An 18642-nucleotide genomic window follows, 5' to 3' on the forward strand; every position below is an offset into this window, starting at 1 on the left:
TCTCACATCCTCCTGCCTTTTATTAAGGGGGGAAGACAGCAGCACAGTGCTTTGGGTTGTTAATTCTAAGAGGCATCATCTGGGTGAATTCCACCACCTATTTTCTTTCTGGATCAGTTGGACCATCATTCCCATCCTCCATAAACAAGTACATGTATGCACACACAGTCAAGACATTGACAATCCTGTCTTTATTGTGGAATCCACTTGGGAGATTGCCCATCACTATTTAATGCAACTTTTCCCCACCTGAGGCCCTCTGGATGCGAACCGGCTCCCAGAATCCCTAGCCCAGTGTTTCTCAACCTTAGCGACTTTAAGATCTGTGGACTTTGACTCCCAGAATTCTGGGAGTCGAAGTCCACCCATCTTAAAGTTGCCAAGGTTGAGGAACACTGCCCTAGCCAGTATGGCCAACCAGATTCTGACAGTTAAGTCCAACACATCTAGGGGGCAGTGGATAGGAAAGTCTGTTTTGTGGATAAGGGGAACCTCTTCTTCACTGCTAGTGGGCAAGAAAATAAAAAGATAACAAATAGACGTTACGCCTGTGAGCTTGTACTGTACACAACCCACTATGAGAATATGCCCCTTCCCATACCTGTCAAAGGGTCTATTAAAGCAAACTGACTATGCTTGCTTGCAATGGTATTTTGAGTCAAACAAAAGCGAAAATAATCTCTATCTGCATCTTACCTGACCACAGCCAGGCCATTACGGAGTTCCCCAGACCACACTTTCTCCACAAGTTGCAAGACAGAACCAGCAGCAAGGCAGGCACAGCGGTAGAAATTCTTTGGTAGGAATTGAAAATCAGGTTAGTAAACCCTACTATAGCACCAGGGGTTCTCCTGCTGCAGACGAACAGATGGAACTCTGGGTCCCAGCAAATTGCTTGGTTCTTAGCCCCGCCCCCTCAGAAAAAGCAAAACAGAACAAGATGTGCATAGGTGTGTTCACCTGGAGGTGCAAAGGAACCCCCCCCCCCCAAAGAGCCCTAAATCCAGTAGCAAGTTATATTATTCGGATAAATAATGTAGAAGTCAGCTATGGAGAAAATTATAGGATCTGAATAATTTATTGTTCTAACTACTAAACTTTTTTATTATTCCCAAAACGGGTTTTAAACACACTCCCCCCCCCCTTTTTTTCTAGTACAGTTAAGAGGAAAAATTCTGATACTCAGAAATGGGGACTTTATTTACAGAGATCAGAAAATACATAGCAATGGAGAAAAAATACAAGATATGGAAGAACTTACAATATCATTTCTATTCTCCCCTGTTCCCACACCTACACCTCCCTTCCCCAAAACTGGGATGCCTTGTTTCTGGAGAATTTCACCCCACATGCCCACACTTCTCCAAGGGTCCTCCACAAGAAGATGCAGAACTTGACTGCAACACATTGCTTCAACAGCTTTTAGACGTGGTGCTATGAAGTCATTTATACAGTATAAATTATACCTATCCTCTTGTGCCAAGCTTTGCCCCATGGATATTAGGCAGGCATATGTCTAACAGCATTAGAATGAGTGACATTCCCAAATTCAGTGCTGCCGCCGGCAGTTCAAAAAAAATGAACTAGAAGTTCACAAAGGTGCAGCCTGTCAACTCTGCACCAGGTATTTCAGTTACAAAGGTTAGACACTTCTGCCTTTAAATACAGCTCTGAAGATACTCACTGGATGCAGGTAAACAGAATCAAAGGTATCTGCCAGAGACCTTAACTCAGTCTCACTCATTGTTTCGGTCGATTTCATGAGTGTCAAGTACTCCTGACTGTTAAAAAAGAGAGATTCACATGTTCAGCTGCAGCTCAGTCTCTTCCTCTCCACCCCTCAACTCCATGCCCGGCTCTGCCCCAACTCCAAGATTTGCTTTCACCTGTGAGCCAAGAGGATCTCCTCCTCAGAAACTTCTCGGCCCTGTAGGAGAGATTAGAATAAAAATATTTCATTCTCTACTGATTGCTTATTACATGTTCATTCCATGCTACCTCCAAGAAACTCAGGAGATGTTACAGATGTCCAACTCAGCTCTCCCCAAAATTATTTTGATTCTCTAATCTGGGGTGGGCAACTTTTTGATGGCTGGGGGCAGCCCTTAATAGTTTGAGGAGACCATAGTAGGTGGGCTGATGATTCAATTGGGGGTAGCCACTGCCAGATGATAGCATTTTCTGTTTTCTTGGAAGGTCAGGCTAAGGTTTCGCTAGATATTGTTTTTTATTTATTTAAAATACATCTATTTAAAAAAAAAAGAATAAAACTTCTACTAGGTGGGCCTGACTATTTTTGTGTTTCCCACCCCACAATAGAGAAAGTGGAGTTCAAAGAGCTGCAAAAAGAAGTTAGGTGGCCACACAGAGGTGCAGGTTGCCTACTCCTACTCTTACCGCTGCGCCACTGAAATCTACCCTGAACCTGTCCACAAATTCTTGCTTGTTCTCATCTCCTCTCTCTCTCTCTCTCTTACCATTATTGGGACACAACGCTCCAACAGTTCATATTGAAGTAGTTTGTCCTGAATGGTCACCAGCCGCTCTGGGCATTCTGGGAAACTAGAGAAAAGACAACAAAGGGGATATGTAGGGCAGATCAAGAACCCATTAACTGTGAGGCAAGCAGTGGAGCTGGGATGGTTTGGAGAAGAAAGAAACAAGGGTGGGCTGGCAATCTTTCTCTAGAACCCCGTCCTTTACTCCGATAATTCAGAAAACAAGCAAGATGGGAGAAGGGTAGGAAAGTGTGAACTATGGTTGCAACCATAGTTGCAGAGGGCATTTAGACCATTGTAATGGGCACCATCATAATGGAGCAGGATTAAAGGACAAGGACAGGAGGAAATAAAGTGGGAGGGAGACAGCAGGGCTATAAAAGTTAGTGCTAGGGAGCAGAGGCCACACTCAGTAACTAATCTGGGAATGCTTGGGAGAGCAGACCTTTGAATCTGCATAACTGAGACTGTGCAGAAGATGGCAATTTACAGAATCTGACAGTTCACACAGACATATGACAAGGCTGAATTTTCTACACTGAAAAGCATGTGAATTCCCAGACCTTATGGTGAAGAGGTCCTGTTTGGGGAACACCCCGAGGCCAAGAGGAGTATGTATATATTTCTCTATGACTTCTACAGATAAGATCTTCTACACACCTAGCTGAGAAGCTAGCCCTGCTCATTCATTCATTCATTCATTCATTCATTCATTCATTCATTCATTCATTCATTCATTCATTCTTATTTCTTGTATTTATATAGCCGCCCGTCTCATACAAAGTGACATTTTTCATCCTTCTCTTCCTCAAAAAACCTAAAGATAGAATTCTGAGTTCCCATAAATACTGGTTCCAGCTAAATAAAGCTCATCCTGAAAAGGCAGTTTAGTCAAACAGTAGAATCGGGTCCAACTCCAACACAGTGTCCTTCAGAGGCAGAAGAACAAGACAGCTCAGAGTTCCCAGCCAGCCTCCTGGAGGCAATGTTGAACAAGTCTAGCAGTAGAATCCTGACAATTCTGAAGGGCAGCATATTGGGAGAACCTGCTCTGTAGAAATCCAGAGCTGTTGCCAAGCATAATGACAGACATTTTATTCCTTAAAACTTCTGAAAGAGCTCCCTCCTAAAACAGGCCCAGCCAGGCTCACTTTTGGAGTGTAGCCCTCCAGACAACATGCAAAATCTGCCGTGGCCTTGGAGTCAATAGAAGTTGTGTGTGCCTAGTATAACTGCTGTGAAGCAGAGACATTAGCTAAGTAACCCCAAGCAACACTGACATAGACTCTTCACATATTGGTGGTGATGGTTTTTTTAAGCCTCCATGGAAATAACATTTTGGAAATAGGCATGAAGTCAGGAGGAATTATATTGCTTAAAAACAATCACTAAGCCAAACTGGATCTTTATTCAAAAATAGCCCCATTGAGCACAATGGGAATAACTCCTGCTACATCTGCTAGGACTGCAAGCAACCTCAGTGTTTAGCCAATAACTCTCTATGGGCTGTTCACTGTGGCTACCTTACTGTGCATCCCTCCAATCCTTGAGTCGACATAAAAGTATGCCAGCATAATTTGGGCTGTACCAACTGGCAAGCTCTAATCTGCCTCAATAACAAGACTGGTGAGTAGTCTTGCCCTAAGAGTTTTACTGCAGGACTATTTAAGGGCAGCGATTGATGGATTCCCCAGCTGTGTTTCCTCTCTCTCAGCCAGAACCCCAGCTGGTGGGGAAAAAACCACCAGTCTTCTTAATATGTGGTGCAGTGGGCCTGGGTAAACATGGGCATTGGCCCGGGACAGAGGCTTTAACCACCTGCCATGCTGCCCAAGTGCCAGATGCCTGACACAGACGTGCCTCATCTCAGTAAGCTGTCACTCAGGCTTTTTTTTGAACATGGGTCTACTGGTCTTAACATGTGCTCAAAAGTAACCTGGTGGAGAGAAGGAAGGATATGGGAGGAAGTGGGAGGGAGAGAACTCACAAGGCACCTTAAGAGAGCTTTTTCCTACTTCATCCCAGGCCCATCCTCCTTCCCACAAACCTGTCAGCCAGCCTGATTTTTTAATGTGCTTTTATCAGACTTCCAGAAAACCAGTAGATGTATGTTCAGACATAGCTTGAGTGAGAGATCATAGACATGGTGGAGGAGCTGGAAGAGACATATGGAAGCACGTCCTTCTGCCTTGCCCTGGCACCTAAAAAGAGAAACTGACAGAATTCTTATTAATTTCATGCAACTTCCCAAATATCCCAAATCAGTTAAGTGCTGGCAACACTGGTAGACTACAGCACCAAGAAGTATCTCACAAGATCACAAAATGTCACTGGAGTAGGTAACTGGCACCTCCTTTCCAAAGAAATAAAAGCAGTAGGAAGTATGGCCACACAAAAGTTTCTATCAGCAGAAGCAGTGAGAAATCTAGAATGCACTCATATGGATCAGAGCCAGACACACAGCTGGCAGCCAAGTTCTCTTCCCTGGTTAAAATCAACCTTGCATGCAGAACACATTAATCCTGCTTTTTAAACACAGGTTTACCAGTCTTTCAAAAGACCGCTAAAAACATGTTGTTTTTTTTAAAAAATCTGATGCTGTTCTGGAAGAACACTAGACTTATGTTGGTGCTTCGTGAAGCAATGGTCAAGCATGAAGGAGGTAGATGCTTCTGCATAAGCCAGGTACCTAATCTCTGCTGTAGCTCACCAAAAATGACTGCCAGGATAGGGAGGAGGGGGAGATCCCAGTTATATGAGGAGGTCTGCCCACGACTGCTAAAAGTGCCCAAGGAGAGCTGGTTAGCTCTCAGCCGGACCACATCACTACCAACACAGACAACAAGGTAATACAGAATGTTTGTATGGTAACATTTGTGTCAAAATAAAAAGAAAAACACTGCTTTAAAATCAGAACAGCCAAAGATAAATGTTAGCTATCTCCACAGTTCACTAAGATAAGCATCTTTGTGCTGAAATTAGGAACATGAGGATGAGCCCTCTCTTGTATGTCCCTAAGCAGACTTTTTGGAAATATTTCTAGGCCTTGTCAGTCCTTCCTAAGCTGATGCTCTACAAATATTTTGGACTTCAACTCTCATCATCCCCCTCACTGTGAGGTGATAGCTGACTGGGAGATGATGGAAGTTGTCCAGTGCATCTGGAGGACAGCGGTTTGAAGAAAGGCTGTTACAGGATTGGAAAGTAGAGATCATGAATTCACTGATGTTATGAGGAGAGAGGAAGAGTGATTTAGAGCTACTGCAGACTGGAAGTGAAGAGTCAACTGTTATTGCAAATACAAAATTGCTGATGCAGTGATTTCACAACTTTAGAACACCTATATATAGAAAAGAAATAACTTTTCGAATGTTATTAACGCCTTTCCCTATTCCGGTGAAGACAGCCATTTTCTAGAAGAAGGGAAATTCTTTTCATTGCTTATACTTGGGACCTATTCACATTTGCAAAGAAGAAAATAACACTATTCTTTCTACTTCCAGCCTGAAGTAGTGCATTTAAAAAAAAAAATCATTACATGTAGTCCCTTAGCTTTGTTGATTCTACAAAATGACTCTAATATTATCAGAGTGGAATAGGCATCACTTTTGCAGGGTTAATCCCCATGCTTCTCTAATGCCTTCATGACCCGTTCTCTAAGTAGAATCTATTCACTCTATACAATCTGGCTCGGAGAGGATACTATGGGTCCATAGAGAGATCCAGCAAGTGGGGACCTACAAATGGCATTTTTAGTGGCAGACCCTCACTTTTGCACAGCTTACCCCCCGAGATCAAACTAGCCCTCACCCTATCATCCTTTAGGAAGCAGGTTGAAACCATCCTCTTTTACAGGCATTTGGGAACTGGCTTTTAATGGAAGATAGCAGAAGATGTTTTAAGATTTTAACATTTTAAATGTCAGCCCTTTGAGGTAGTCCAGACAAGAAACCAATACCATGAGTAGTAACACTACCTTTATTGCAAGGTTATAGTAACAGAATCTTGCAAGCCTGAAAGCACATTTCTCCCCGCTTGCCTTTACTTTCCAGGGAACTAAAGAGGGTCCCTTCTGAGACGCTTACCACAATTCCATTCCTTCTGCGGGCTGAGATGTCCCTTATCTGACTGCTGCCCTGGCTGAGGCTCTTCCTCCTCCCGTCTGTCAAGGATATTCCCACAGACCATTACATCAATCTATATTGATTTTATGTATGTTTTTAATGTAACTGGTTGTAAGCCACCAAGAATTATTTAAGTAGGCAGCATACAAATAATTGTGATTGATTGACTGACTGATCTTGTTGCCAGTCTAGAGTGAGCCTCTTCTGCCTCACACGTTCCCTACAAGACTCTATTAATTTAGAAATGGCAGAACGGGTAAGGATCCATACAGAAATCAGGACAGGAATGTTAGATGCTGAGTCTATTTAAGTATCTAATCCTGTCCTAGATGAAAGAGGATAAGATCCATGTAAGCAACACAATCCAATGCAAGTTTAATATGAAGTGAATTTGCTTGTGTTCAATGGGGCTCCCTTTCAGGTAACAAGCATTAAGACTAAAGTCAATATTACCCAATGGCATTTCTTTCTCAAAGTTTAAGAATGGCTGCATTCAACAAAGAAAGATATTATTTTAAGATGGAAACTTAACAGTGAGCAAGGGTCAAGGGTATAGGGCTACTATTTAGGACTGGAGATGAAGAATCCAGTGAGGAATCAAGGAAGAAATAAAAGGATCATGGTCATCATATCCAGGGAATTATGTTGAGATTACACGGAAAAGTGAGCCAAGTGGGTGGAATAAACACACACACCACAGAATTACAGGCAGCACAAAGGGAAATAAGAACAGGATTATATATTTACCCACATCCAAACCAAGGTTACTCTTCCTCCCTCTGCCAGGAAAAAAAATCAGTGGTTTTGGAATGATGAAACATATTCAGTTCAGACTTTAATATTGCTTTCAATGGATTACAAAAGGGAAAAGCAATCCAGCAGGGACCAGGCTACTGCATCCTCAGATTTCCTGCCATATGATTTCACATAGGAACCTTTCTTCCAACCTATTTTCTTATGAAGTCCATAGTATCCATCATCATAAGGCAGATCAATGCTACAAAATGAGTGAACCCAGACACAATCAAAACTGAGGATGAGCCTCCTGGAAGTGCACTCACATACGGGTAGTCCTTGGGTTACGATGGCAGTTAGGACCGGGATTGCCATCGCTAAGCAATGAAGTCATAAAGTCCAAGATGTGCTTTATTCCCCCAAGACACACGGTCGTTAAGTGGGAAGAGGCAGGAGTCCCAGGTAAGGAGCATGGGAGTGCCACAGGGGGGTCGGGGGAGGGCCTGGGAGGGCCAACACAGGCCATGCACGAGTTGGAGGAGGCCAGGGGAGGCCCAGTGGAAGCTGCGCATAGGTGGGGGGCTACAAAAGTGGGAGTGACTTACTGGAGTAACTTGCGACCTTCCCTACTGGCTTCCCCATTGACTTTGCCTGTGGAAAGCCAGCTGGGAAGATCACAAATAACAATCACATGACTGTAGCTCCCTGCGACGTCGTAATCACAAGCCAGGCACCTGAGTGCCCAGATCACGACCATGTGACCGCAGGGTGCTGCAGTGGCCAGAACTTTGAGGACTGGTCGTACATCCATTTTTTCAGCGCTGCTGTAACTTTAAACGGTTGTTCAATAAAAGGACATAAACCAAGGAGTACCTGTATCATATTTTGGTCAGGTATACAATGGTGTTTCCAAGACAGAATATTGGGGTGGAGGGGGGAAATCTATACAATCCGTTTGCAGCAGTTCAAATCCAACTCTGATCTTGAGAAATCTGTCTCCTATCTATATCTGATGACTATCTACTTAGAGGAAAACTCCATTGCCTTCATGGATACTTCAAGCAAGCACATATGGCAGGAATCATCAACTTTGGAAGTTTGTAGGCACGTTTTGGTATCTAAACAGACACCTGAGCCAATCACAAAATGAGTATTATGGTTCAGCAAGATGACAATAAGTGAGATACTGATTTTGGCAAGAGAAGTCCCATTCCCATTTCAATGACTAGAGAAAGTATCTCCATACTCTAAATCAGTGTTTTCCAACCTTGGCAACTTTAAGATGCGTGGACTTCAACTCCCAGAATTCCCCATGCTGGCTGGGGAATTTTGGGAGTTGAAGTCTACACATCTTAAAGATGCCAAGGTTGGAAAACACTGCTCTAAGGAGGGAATCCTCCCTTTACAAAAACATCCCTGAGGGAGGAATTCCATCCTCTGCAATTTCTTTTCATCGGTGTCAGCCTTTTGAGGTAGGCCAGGTCAAGAGATAGGTGCCATAGAATTACTGAAATTTTACTTTGTTGTTATGGGATATTAGAGGCTTGAAAGCCTGACAGAATTTCTCTCTCCCTCCATCTTATACTAAAGACAGTTAAGGTCTGGCAATCTGAAATATCTTCCTCATCCCCTCCTGTCTTTCCAGGCTAAGCTGATATTTTCATAATGGCTGTCACATACCTCTTCAAGGCCATCTCCATACTCCTCTACCATAGAGAACTTTTGGTTTACGTTATGGTAGCTAAGGCAGTGGTTCCCAACTGTTTCCTTATGTTTACCACTATATCATCACTGAAAACTTTTGTAAACCACCATGTAAGTCAAGGATCAACAAGACACCACCAGAGTATATCTGCAAAGCCCCCACACCTTAAATAAAATTAAAATTACTTCACTTAAAAATGTTTTAAGATGGCTAAATCTCATGAAATTTTGGTTTTCCCACTGGATATCTTTCAGTGGGAATTTTGGTGAAAACATCAAATTCTTACAAGGCTTTGAGTGAGATTTGGGAATCTCACAAGATATTGCCCATTGCAATATACGTTTTTATTTTGGCATGTGCAGCATGGGTTACCTGCAGTAACTTGGCAGAAGTTCAAGGGAAGTATGACTGTGACTTGAGAGACAAAGATAGAAAGGAAGTGAGGCTCACCCTATAGAGTGAGTTTTTAGGCATGTCTACATGTACTACAAGTTATGTTAGGATTTCTGAAGGAACAGAACATAAAAACATAGGTCTAAATGTACAGTACAGAGGAACTACAAGGGCTGGAGGCAGTGGTTGAAAGGAGGGCAATACTTGGTCTGTGACTGGTTATGTCTTTTAATAAGGTTTAGATGTGATACACCAGGTTCAGATGAACCTAGACCAAGGGAGGCAACTTGATATTCTGATTTTGGACTATGGATCCATTGGCCATGCTGGCTGAGACAGATGGGACAGGAAGTCTGAAACTTCTGGAAGGCATCAGGTGCCTGGCCCTATCTAGCTTGCATAAAGCAGGGAGATTACTTGGCCTTTCATCATTAACCAAGACCGTTTTATTCACATAACCAATGCATTTTCTTTCATTTAAAAGCATCCTGAGTAATTACAACCATTGATCAAAAACAAAACGAAAGCCCAAGTCCATGATTATTGAAATGAGGTACTACTTTAGGGAAAATATGTATTTGTGCCTTAGAAGAATTTGTGAAAATCATCAGCAAATCAGAGGCATGGTCACTTCCATCCTAACTGTATTGATTAAGAGAGCTGTGTTAAACTGAGTCCTGATAAAGCAGGAAAAGGCTCAGTGCTTGGTTTCCAGCAATGGCTCGCCACCTGCCTGGAGGAAATTCTGAAGCAAGATAGAAAGGTAAAATCCTTCTCATTTCACCTAACCTGTCAGTATTTGGTATTCTAAAGCCCAGTGTTTCTGAACATGGCCATTCTGTGTAGTTCCTGGTTAAGAGCTATTAATCCTTCATTAATTTGTCTTCTAATAGTTGTTTAAAAGCAGCCAGCTGCAGTTCAAGAAGATCCCTTATGAAATATTGTTTGTTATATAAGCCTCTCATTTTATTTTTAATCTCTGGAGTAGATATTGTTGAGATTTTCATCTACGCCACACCAAGGACTCAGAGTGACTTACAATTTGAAATACCCATTATTCTTGAAAAACTTTCACTGGGTGAAAAAGAGTAAAGGTTATTTCATGAATGATTTACTATAGTAGAGTAGAAATCAAAACAGACAGGCAGAGAAAATCTCAATTTAAGATTAAGAGTATACAAAACTGAGATTAAGAGACCATAATCTTAAAAAAAAATCCTGAAAGTTAAGAGGCCTAAAAATTAAAACAAAACATCTCAGCTGTTACACTTAAGGCTCAAAACCCCACCCTTTCCCCCAGATACCTTTTATCCCATGGGCAGCAAAATTCTGTCATCCGTTTATCCCAAATCAGTCCAGTTCCCGTGGGAGCAGCACATTCTGTAGTGAGATCCTGTTTAAGAAAGAACCACACAAAACAGTGGTGTATGAAGGAAAAACATCTCTTCTAATCCTAATCCTCCCCTCCAAGGCCATACCCTAATACTCCCTCCCTCTCATTCTTGCTCATAGGAGCAAAATTAGATATGATATAATCTCCTCTCTTAGCCCTTCCCAACCCAATGCCCTCCAAATAAATTAGACTAAATTCTTGATCACGCTAGCTGAGTATAATAGTTTAAATTCAATACATTTGGGGAAAGGAATGCATGCAAAATGACAGTATCTGTGCATAAGGGGGATAAATAATAATAATAATGACGATGATGATGCTGTTGCTGCTGCTGCTGCCAATCAGAGAATTTCAAGGTGGGTTTATCAGTAGGCTTGAGGGCAGCTCAAAGAAAGCATTCATATTTGAGTGTCTTAAAATGAATAACTTTCCTTATTCCATTTTAGTGAATATGTGCTTGGGTTAGGCTAGTTAGGTTAGTTATGTACTGCTAACTAGTTTAACACCAGTGTTAAATTATTTCAAGAAATAATACTCTGAGGGCAAAGGAATGTCCAAACAGTCTACAAGAATTGAGTATACTTAGTGAATACAGGCTGGTTGTTGAGAAGAACCAGAAAATTTAGGTGAGGGAGAAGAGAATGAGCAGAAAAGCAGAAAGCTGGCTGGCATCCTAAAGATGAGTCCCCCTTGCAAGATGTTGTTGCAGGACCCACAAAAGGAAAACATTCTTGTACATGAACAGAGTATCTTTTCATCATCAGGGAGCAAAATAATGTGGCTCCCTCTAATGCTTATAGTAACCAAAACTCATCTTTTTTTTTTTCAGGATAAGGAATAGAACTACTAGGTGAACTTGAGCCCTGGCCATTCATCTTAACAAAATTTCAGTGCCGCTTTCATCTCTCTCAGCAACACAGTTACAAAAGATCCTAGACTATTTAAAAATGCCACTTATGATGACTTCACTGTGACCATCACTGCAAGAAGGCTTGCATCTTCCAGTTCTCTCCCAAGAGTCAACGAACAATCCACAGCTGCTTTTTCAGCCCAGAGCTTGGGAATTGAAGGGATCTACCTACCAGTCGCTGCAGGCCCAAGAGCAGATCCTCAGCATCTTTGTTCAATCTTTTTGCCCGTCCTTTCCGCTTGGCCTCTGGAAGCCCTCCCTTTCGGTTAGCTTTTTTCTGGGGAAGCCAAGAGGATATTGCCTTGTGTCAGAATCCGCGCAATCAATCAATTGCCTTGCTAGTTTGCTTGCTTCGTTTCTGCCATTACAGTGACGAGGAGGAAGGGAGGGAAGGTTGGGAGGTTAACTGTTAGGCGCAGATGGACTGTTATCTGGTTCTTAGGAATGCCCAAGGTCGTACCAGCGTAAGACCCGGAGAGAATCTTTGACATGCGCAAGAGAGACTCAAAGACAGAAGGGGGGAGGTGAAATGGGAATGAGGTAAAACTAAGTTTTGGCGCAGGCAGGACTCAGTTCCAGCTATCGCTTTAGAGCTGTGCACTACTTTCCAGTAAATGAACCTTTCTTTGAACTTGCATTGGTTTCAATGGGAGTTGCTTTCATTGGGAACTGAGTACCGTGGTTCTTACACCTTGATACACATCCCTGCAACAGAAGTAGCAAGGCTCTCCCTTCTTCCATGGGACAGAAAGGATAGCTGCCTTGCTCACCCAACCATACTCCCAATGAACTATTGCTTCCCACAGTCTCCATCACAACAATAGGTTACTTTACCAATGGAGCCTGAATCTTCAAAGCAGGCACAGATAAGGGATCCAACACTGAGGCATTTCCCAAATCAGAAGCCATTGTTGGGGGAAGAGGTACTGCCTCCTCCAATCCTAGGGAAGAGAACAAGAACACCCATTACAGAAAGTTTCATAACTGAAGCAGACGCTAGAGCAGTGTTTCTCAATCTTAGCAGCTTGAAGATGTGCGGACTTCAATTCCCAGAATTCCCCATGCTGGCTGGGGAATTCTGGGAATTGAAGTCCACACATCTTCAAACTGCCAAGGTTGAGAAACACTGTACTAGAGCATTCAATTCTAAAATCACCGTGTTATCTAAATACCTGGTTCTAGGAAATAAGCTATCGCCAAGAAAACAGTTTTCCGTGTGGGGAAAATCTTAGCTGTCACTGAGTGACTTCTCCCCAGCCACATGAAAGAGCTTCCACTTCTCAAGGTTACTATCATTATGGAACCCACAAGAAAATTTCATTTGCCAAAGAATTAGTCTGACAGTTGGCAGCACCCCATGAATTTTGGCTGACCTCAAAGCACTAAGGAGGGTCTGACCTAGCTAATACAAGAGACCACCAGGAAATACCAGGCCTAAACTGAGAAGGGGGGGGGAAATCCCAGAACGAAATGGCAAACCAGTTCCATACTGGTGGATGTGTTTGCTCAGCTCAGGAGCTGAGCTGAAGTAACAAAGGAAAGAATATTAGAGGAGTCATTAGACAGATACCATACAGAGGGTAAAAACAGATGTTGAAAATGTCAGACACAAGTTAACAGATTAAACAAGAAGTCATGGAATCACAGAACGAAGGGGTTGGAAGTGATCTTGAAGAACATCTTGGCCAACTCCCTGCTCAGTGCAGGAATCCTCTCCTTTTTTACATCTACACAAAGCCACTGGGAGAAAAAAATCTTGCGGTCTGAAGCACATTAACTCACACTCTCATTACTAGACACCCTACTGAACTATGCTCTGGATACGGCAACCATTAAGGATCACTCAAAAGCTTCATATAGTCCAGAGTGCAGTGGTCTATGGGCTAATTGGCAGCTGTTGTTGGGAGCATTATTACATTTGTACTTTGGCCCCTGCACAGGCTTCTGACAGGGTGGTGAGTGCAATTTAAAGTGCTGTTCTTACCCTCTAAAGCCCTTATCAGTTGGTATCTAGTTATCTCCAGGATGGCCTATTCCAGCTGGAAATGTCCTGACCAATAATGTCATCTTGGGAGAAGTAGTTCCCCACTTCCAGGGGAAAAGGGCTGCTGAAGCTAGACAGTGCTGGCTCAATAGCAAGGCTGGCTCTCAGGAACAGCCTTGCAATGGAAATTAGACTGGCCCCTTCCCTAACATCATTTTAAAAAATGTAAACAACACACACACGCACCTGGGCTCTTTTGCAGAGTATTCACAACTTAGACTTAGCCACTGATGTGTGGTTTAACATGGCAGTGTATATTTTGCCTATCATATCTGTTTTTGTTGTTTTAATTGATTTTAGATATTTGTATTTGGATTCATTGGAGATATTTCAGGTAATTTCTATATATGTCTTATAAACTGTCAATAGTTTTGTTTGATTGCAGTGGGATATAAATGTAATAAATTAATAATGGGTGGATTCACCCTTTGTGCTAAGCCATAACACAGTCCACTCAGTTCAGGCTTAGCATATTGTATAAATTCAGCCACTGTTGTTTGTAAACCATTTTCTATGGCTTACTGGTTTATTCAATACATTGTAATTAACAAAATTATGATCGGTGAACCGGGCAATACACAAGCCCCTCTGACAAGCATAAGCTTATTAGTTAAAATGCAAACTGTTTCCCAAATCTACACTTGTAGAAACAAATAGGATTTCAAAAATGAAAGGTTTTATAAATCTCAAAGTAAACAAAATTAGAGCTACATTTCCATCTTCCACACAAATGTGTCATCAGCAGGAAAGAGGCTCAACTGTGCTTAAAATAGCAAGGATAGAAATTGTCATATTTCCACCCATCCAAACATCTGACTATGACCACTACCAAACCATGGTCTTTCTTCTATTGGCATCTGCTCTACACTTTTTCTTTCTACGGAAAACATTTTCCTCACTAATAGCATTGCTATTGTGCAATGGAGCCATCTGCTTCTTTTTGACAGGGTCTTTCTAAAATCATCAATAAAGCCAGGTTGCAATTCTACAGGCTTACCTGAGTGTCAAGCCGGTTGATCTTAGTAGGATTTACTTCGAAGTAAACCGACCTAGGAGCACTGTCAGAAGCAGAATCTGAGGTGGGGACACACAGCCTATTTAGAGACACACCCCCTATGCCCACAAGCACCTCCTTTGACCCTTCTGATCACCAGATTTTATTAGCAGAAGACATGACAAAGGATGAACCTCTCCCCTCTAGAAACGGGTGCGGTGACGCCACATTTCAAAACTTCCCCATGCCTGTTACCAAGGTGACAAGGGCTATCCTCATCCACCCACCCTCCAAACCTGCATTGGAGGAACCACTTCCCCACCCCTGAAGGATCCAGTTCCAAGGACCCCACTCCGACTGAAGAGGCGGCGGCTCAGGACACGGTCCCCCGCTGCCCCTCTACTACGGGCTGAGGCGACCTGCCCAAGGCGAGCTAGCTGGAACCAAAGGCAACCAGGAGGCAGCAATGTCCGATCGTCAGCAAAACGGGGCTGTGCGGGATGGAAGGGCTTGACAAGGGCGGGAGGACCACCACGCCCCCCTCGCTCTTCCTGCATCCCCTCAACGAGTCGCCGGAGCGCGCCTCCGCCTCACCTGGCGCTACGGACCGCCGGGCACGCGCTTCCCACGTCCAGTGCCGGTCTCTCCCAGGGCGCTGCCTGATGCTGTCACCTCGGGGCCACGCCCCCTCTGCGAGGGAAACCATTCACCGCCCTCGGCAGAAACTGGGCAAGACCATTCCGTTCGCGGTGGGGGAACCGGCGGGCGCGAACGATTGGGCGGAGCCGCTGGAGAGCGGTCGGTTTGCGAAGGTTAGAGGAGGAGGCGAGACCATTTGTTATTGGGGCAGGGGAAGGAAACGAGTCAAGGAGGTGGAGCCGGGCGGACTTCTCCATTAGCGTCCCTTTTCTTTGTTTTTCCCGATGTGTGTCGCTCTTCCTCCACTCCGGTTAGATTATGATTTAGGTTTAATTGTGAACCTATGGAGTACTTGTAACAGCCTGCAAGGTGGTTCAGCCTGACTGCCTAATCATTGGCTATGCGCGCGCACACTTGGGCTGCTTTGAACACGTGCTCAAGCTCTGACTTGAACAACCGCCCTGGGAAGATGTTAAATAGGAAAGTTACGACTGGAGGTGGGAATGAACCCATTGAGCATCCGTTTGCTGCAGGGCAAGCTACTGTATATAAACGGAGCAAACCCCACACTCGCTAGCACTGATGTTACCTAGTCAGGTAACGAAATGTCTGCAAGCAACCAAGCTCAGAGAGCACCAAGGACTCCAGAGTTCAACCCTGAGCTCCAGATATTCTCTCTATTAGAAGCCCATTTCCTCTACTGCAATGTTCTTCAACCTTGGTGACTTTAAGATATGTGGACTTCAACTCCCAGAATTCCCCTGGCTGGCTGGGGAATTCTGGGAGTTGAAGTCCACACATCTTAAAGTCACCAAGTTTGAGGAACACTGCTCTACTGTAATTACCCACCCTCTCTACACATATAGAATGAGGGGCGATGGCTATGATTGGATCCACCCACCCACCTCTCTTGAGCATTTGCCCTATCAAACATAAAATGTTAAAATAATTAAGCCCAATTGCTCTTTTCATTACTTTTATTATACCAGAAGTGGTAATGAACAAAACTCAGATGAACTGGACAAGAACCAATGGAAACGTGAGCTGTAAAAATGGGTTGGTTTGTACAGAGCCACAAGACTTCTCCTTGGACACTGGTTGAGCCTTGCCTGCCAGCTTGCAATATTGGGGTGGTTCTAACTGATATTAGAAAGCTGTATCTTTTTTCAAGGGATGGAGACTCCATGTCATTCCTTTCCCTCACCTTCAAAGCATCTGCAAGCAGTACAAAAGTGAAGTACTTTACTCCTGAAGATCTGGTGAGGGTAAAACACTGGCATTTGGAAAGGTGTTGGTGTGAACGAGCACAGACAAGCTGATACAGACTGCTGTGTCCTGTGCTGGCGGGAGGGGAGGTGACAAGAGTGGACTTAGGCTGTGATAGCTGAATGTGAGGCAGGTCTCACATGTTTTAAAAATAAGGCAGACCTGTGAATTGGGTGGGAGGCTGAGAGAACAGGTGAGAAGACCAAATTGCAGTGAACAATGACAAAGGCAGTCAGCTTATCTTCTAGTCTTCCATCTTCACCCAGATCAGAACTTGAGTTTGATTTATTTCATAGAATTGTAGAATTGGATAGGGCAGTCTGGGGGGGAGTCAAAAAAGTCAAGATGGACAGCATTGTATAAACACCACGGTCTCAAAATAATGCAATGTGCAATGTAAGTTTTACAACAATATAATATTTTTTTTTAAGTCAAGATGGCAGCTGCAAGCAAAGCCCTGCCCCTGTTAGATGGGTTGCGCCATTTTCACATGGGTTGTGGATGCACATCTGTTAAAAGGGGGCAAGGCTTTGATCTTGCAGTTGTAGCTGCTATCTTGCCTTTTTTGACCACTGCCACCACCATCTTCCCACTGATGCTGCTGAAGTTGAAAGGGGCCATTTAGGTGAGTGAGCCCAGTCCCCATTCAAAGCAGAGTCCCGATTAAAGCATCTCCAACAGATAGCTGCCCCCACCCTCCTTGAATACATCTAACAAAAGAAAGCTTTGTCACTCATTGGGTTCACATTAATTTTGACACCATTAGGAAGTCTTTCCCAACATTGATAATTATTCTGTGTCCTGCACTGGGGTGGTAGAGGACAGCCTTGACTTTTCTCTTTCTGGTACCCCAACATATCCCACCTCAACTTGGTGAGTGGTTAAGATGCTGGACCAGCAACCAGGAGACGGTAAGTTCTAGTCCTCTCTTAGACATGAAAGCTGGCTGATCGGATGACCTTGAGGCAGTCACTGTTTCTTAGCCCAACCCACCTTGCAGGGTTATTGTTGCAGGGAAAGTAGGAGGGAGCATTAGTACGTTGCCTTCAGTTGTACAAAATAAAGGCGGGACATACTGTAAATCTAATAAAAAATAAATACCTTCCCTTCCGAAGGCTGAAAACATGCCCCAATAACTTCTCCTCGAAAGACTTATTTTCAGCCCCCATCAACTTGGTTGCTGATTTTTACACCTGTTTTTCAGTTTCTTTGATTCCTTCTCAGAACCTGACATGCTACTTAAGGTGGGTCCAACTACTGGATGTAACAGAACAATTACTTCCCCCAATGTGCATATTTCTATTGATGCAGCCTAAAATTTGTGAGCCATATCATACCAGTGACTCTTACTCAGTTGCAATTAGCTATAGTTCCAGAACCCAAGGTACACTTATTCTGTACCTGTACATTTCAGTTTTTTCCTAAATGAAGACCTTTCATGTTTATTATTATTATTTTCAGCTAACCTATTATGTTCTTTATGGTTTCTTTCTACCTTCTAGAACAGTGAATGGTGTTGGAAAAAAACACCTGAGGACAGCCAAGAAAACAAACAAATGCATCATTGAAGAAATCACTTGAGACACAAATAACCAGGCTCAGATTATCCTATTTCAGACACATCATGCAAAGACCTATTTCTTTGGAGAAGGCTCTGATGCTGGGAAAGGTGGAAGGAAGGATGACTAGCAGCAAGATGGATGGACTCAGTTACAGCAGCGATGGGTGCACCATTGGAAGACCCAAAGGAGAAAATCTATCTGTGTAGTCCCTAAAAGTCGACACTGACTTAATGGCACATAACCAGAACAGCAAATCTAAATCTTTGCAGAACTGTAATCTCTTAAAATGATAAATGCAAATTTGTGTGACCCTCCTGTATTAATGAGTTTATTTATTTATTTACTAGGATTTACAGATAGTCCTCACTTAGTGACCAAA

General features: G+C 43.3%; 1 protein-coding gene and 1 long non-coding RNA gene across 5 annotated transcripts in view; one reads left to right on the forward strand and one right to left on the reverse strand.

The window, feature by feature from the left end:
- The window catches only part of HDAC6 (histone deacetylase 6), a 35042-nt gene extending 19512 nt beyond the window's left edge, over positions 1-15530 (reverse strand). Inside the window, exons 1-9 of one of the 4 annotated variants that reach the window (XM_025176847.2) lie at positions 15391-15530; positions 14800-14876; positions 12593-12699; positions 11931-12035; positions 10760-10848; positions 2478-2562; positions 1887-1927; positions 1685-1781; positions 697-794 (exon numbers count right to left, since the gene is read on the reverse strand). In XM_025176847.2, the coding sequence (XP_025032615.1) occupies positions 697-794; positions 1685-1781; positions 1887-1927; positions 2478-2562; positions 10760-10848; positions 11931-12035; positions 12593-12667 (590 nt within the window). In that variant the 5' untranslated portion in view covers positions 12668-12699; positions 14800-14876; positions 15391-15530. The remainder of the gene's footprint in view (positions 1-696; positions 795-1684; positions 1782-1886; positions 1928-2477; positions 2563-10759; positions 10849-11930; positions 12036-12592; positions 12700-14799; positions 14877-15390) is intronic. The other 3 variants (XM_088137819.1, XM_007422211.3, XM_088137818.1) reach the window with 3 other exon arrangements.
- Positions 15470-18572, forward strand: LOC148216255 (uncharacterized). The gene is made up of 2 exons (XR_015795642.1): positions 15470-15608; positions 18204-18572. It is a non-coding gene; the product is annotated as an uncharacterized LOC148216255 (long non-coding RNA).
- Positions 18573-18642: the final 70 nt, after the last annotated feature.

The sequence above is a fragment of the Python bivittatus genome, unplaced genomic scaffold, assembly GCF_059951505.1.
Source record: "Python bivittatus isolate LINGU-HERP-01145 unplaced genomic scaffold, Pbiv_v1 ctg000220_np1212, whole genome shotgun sequence".
In the NCBI taxonomy this organism is placed as follows: domain Eukaryota; kingdom Metazoa; phylum Chordata; class Lepidosauria; order Squamata; family Pythonidae; genus Python; species Python bivittatus.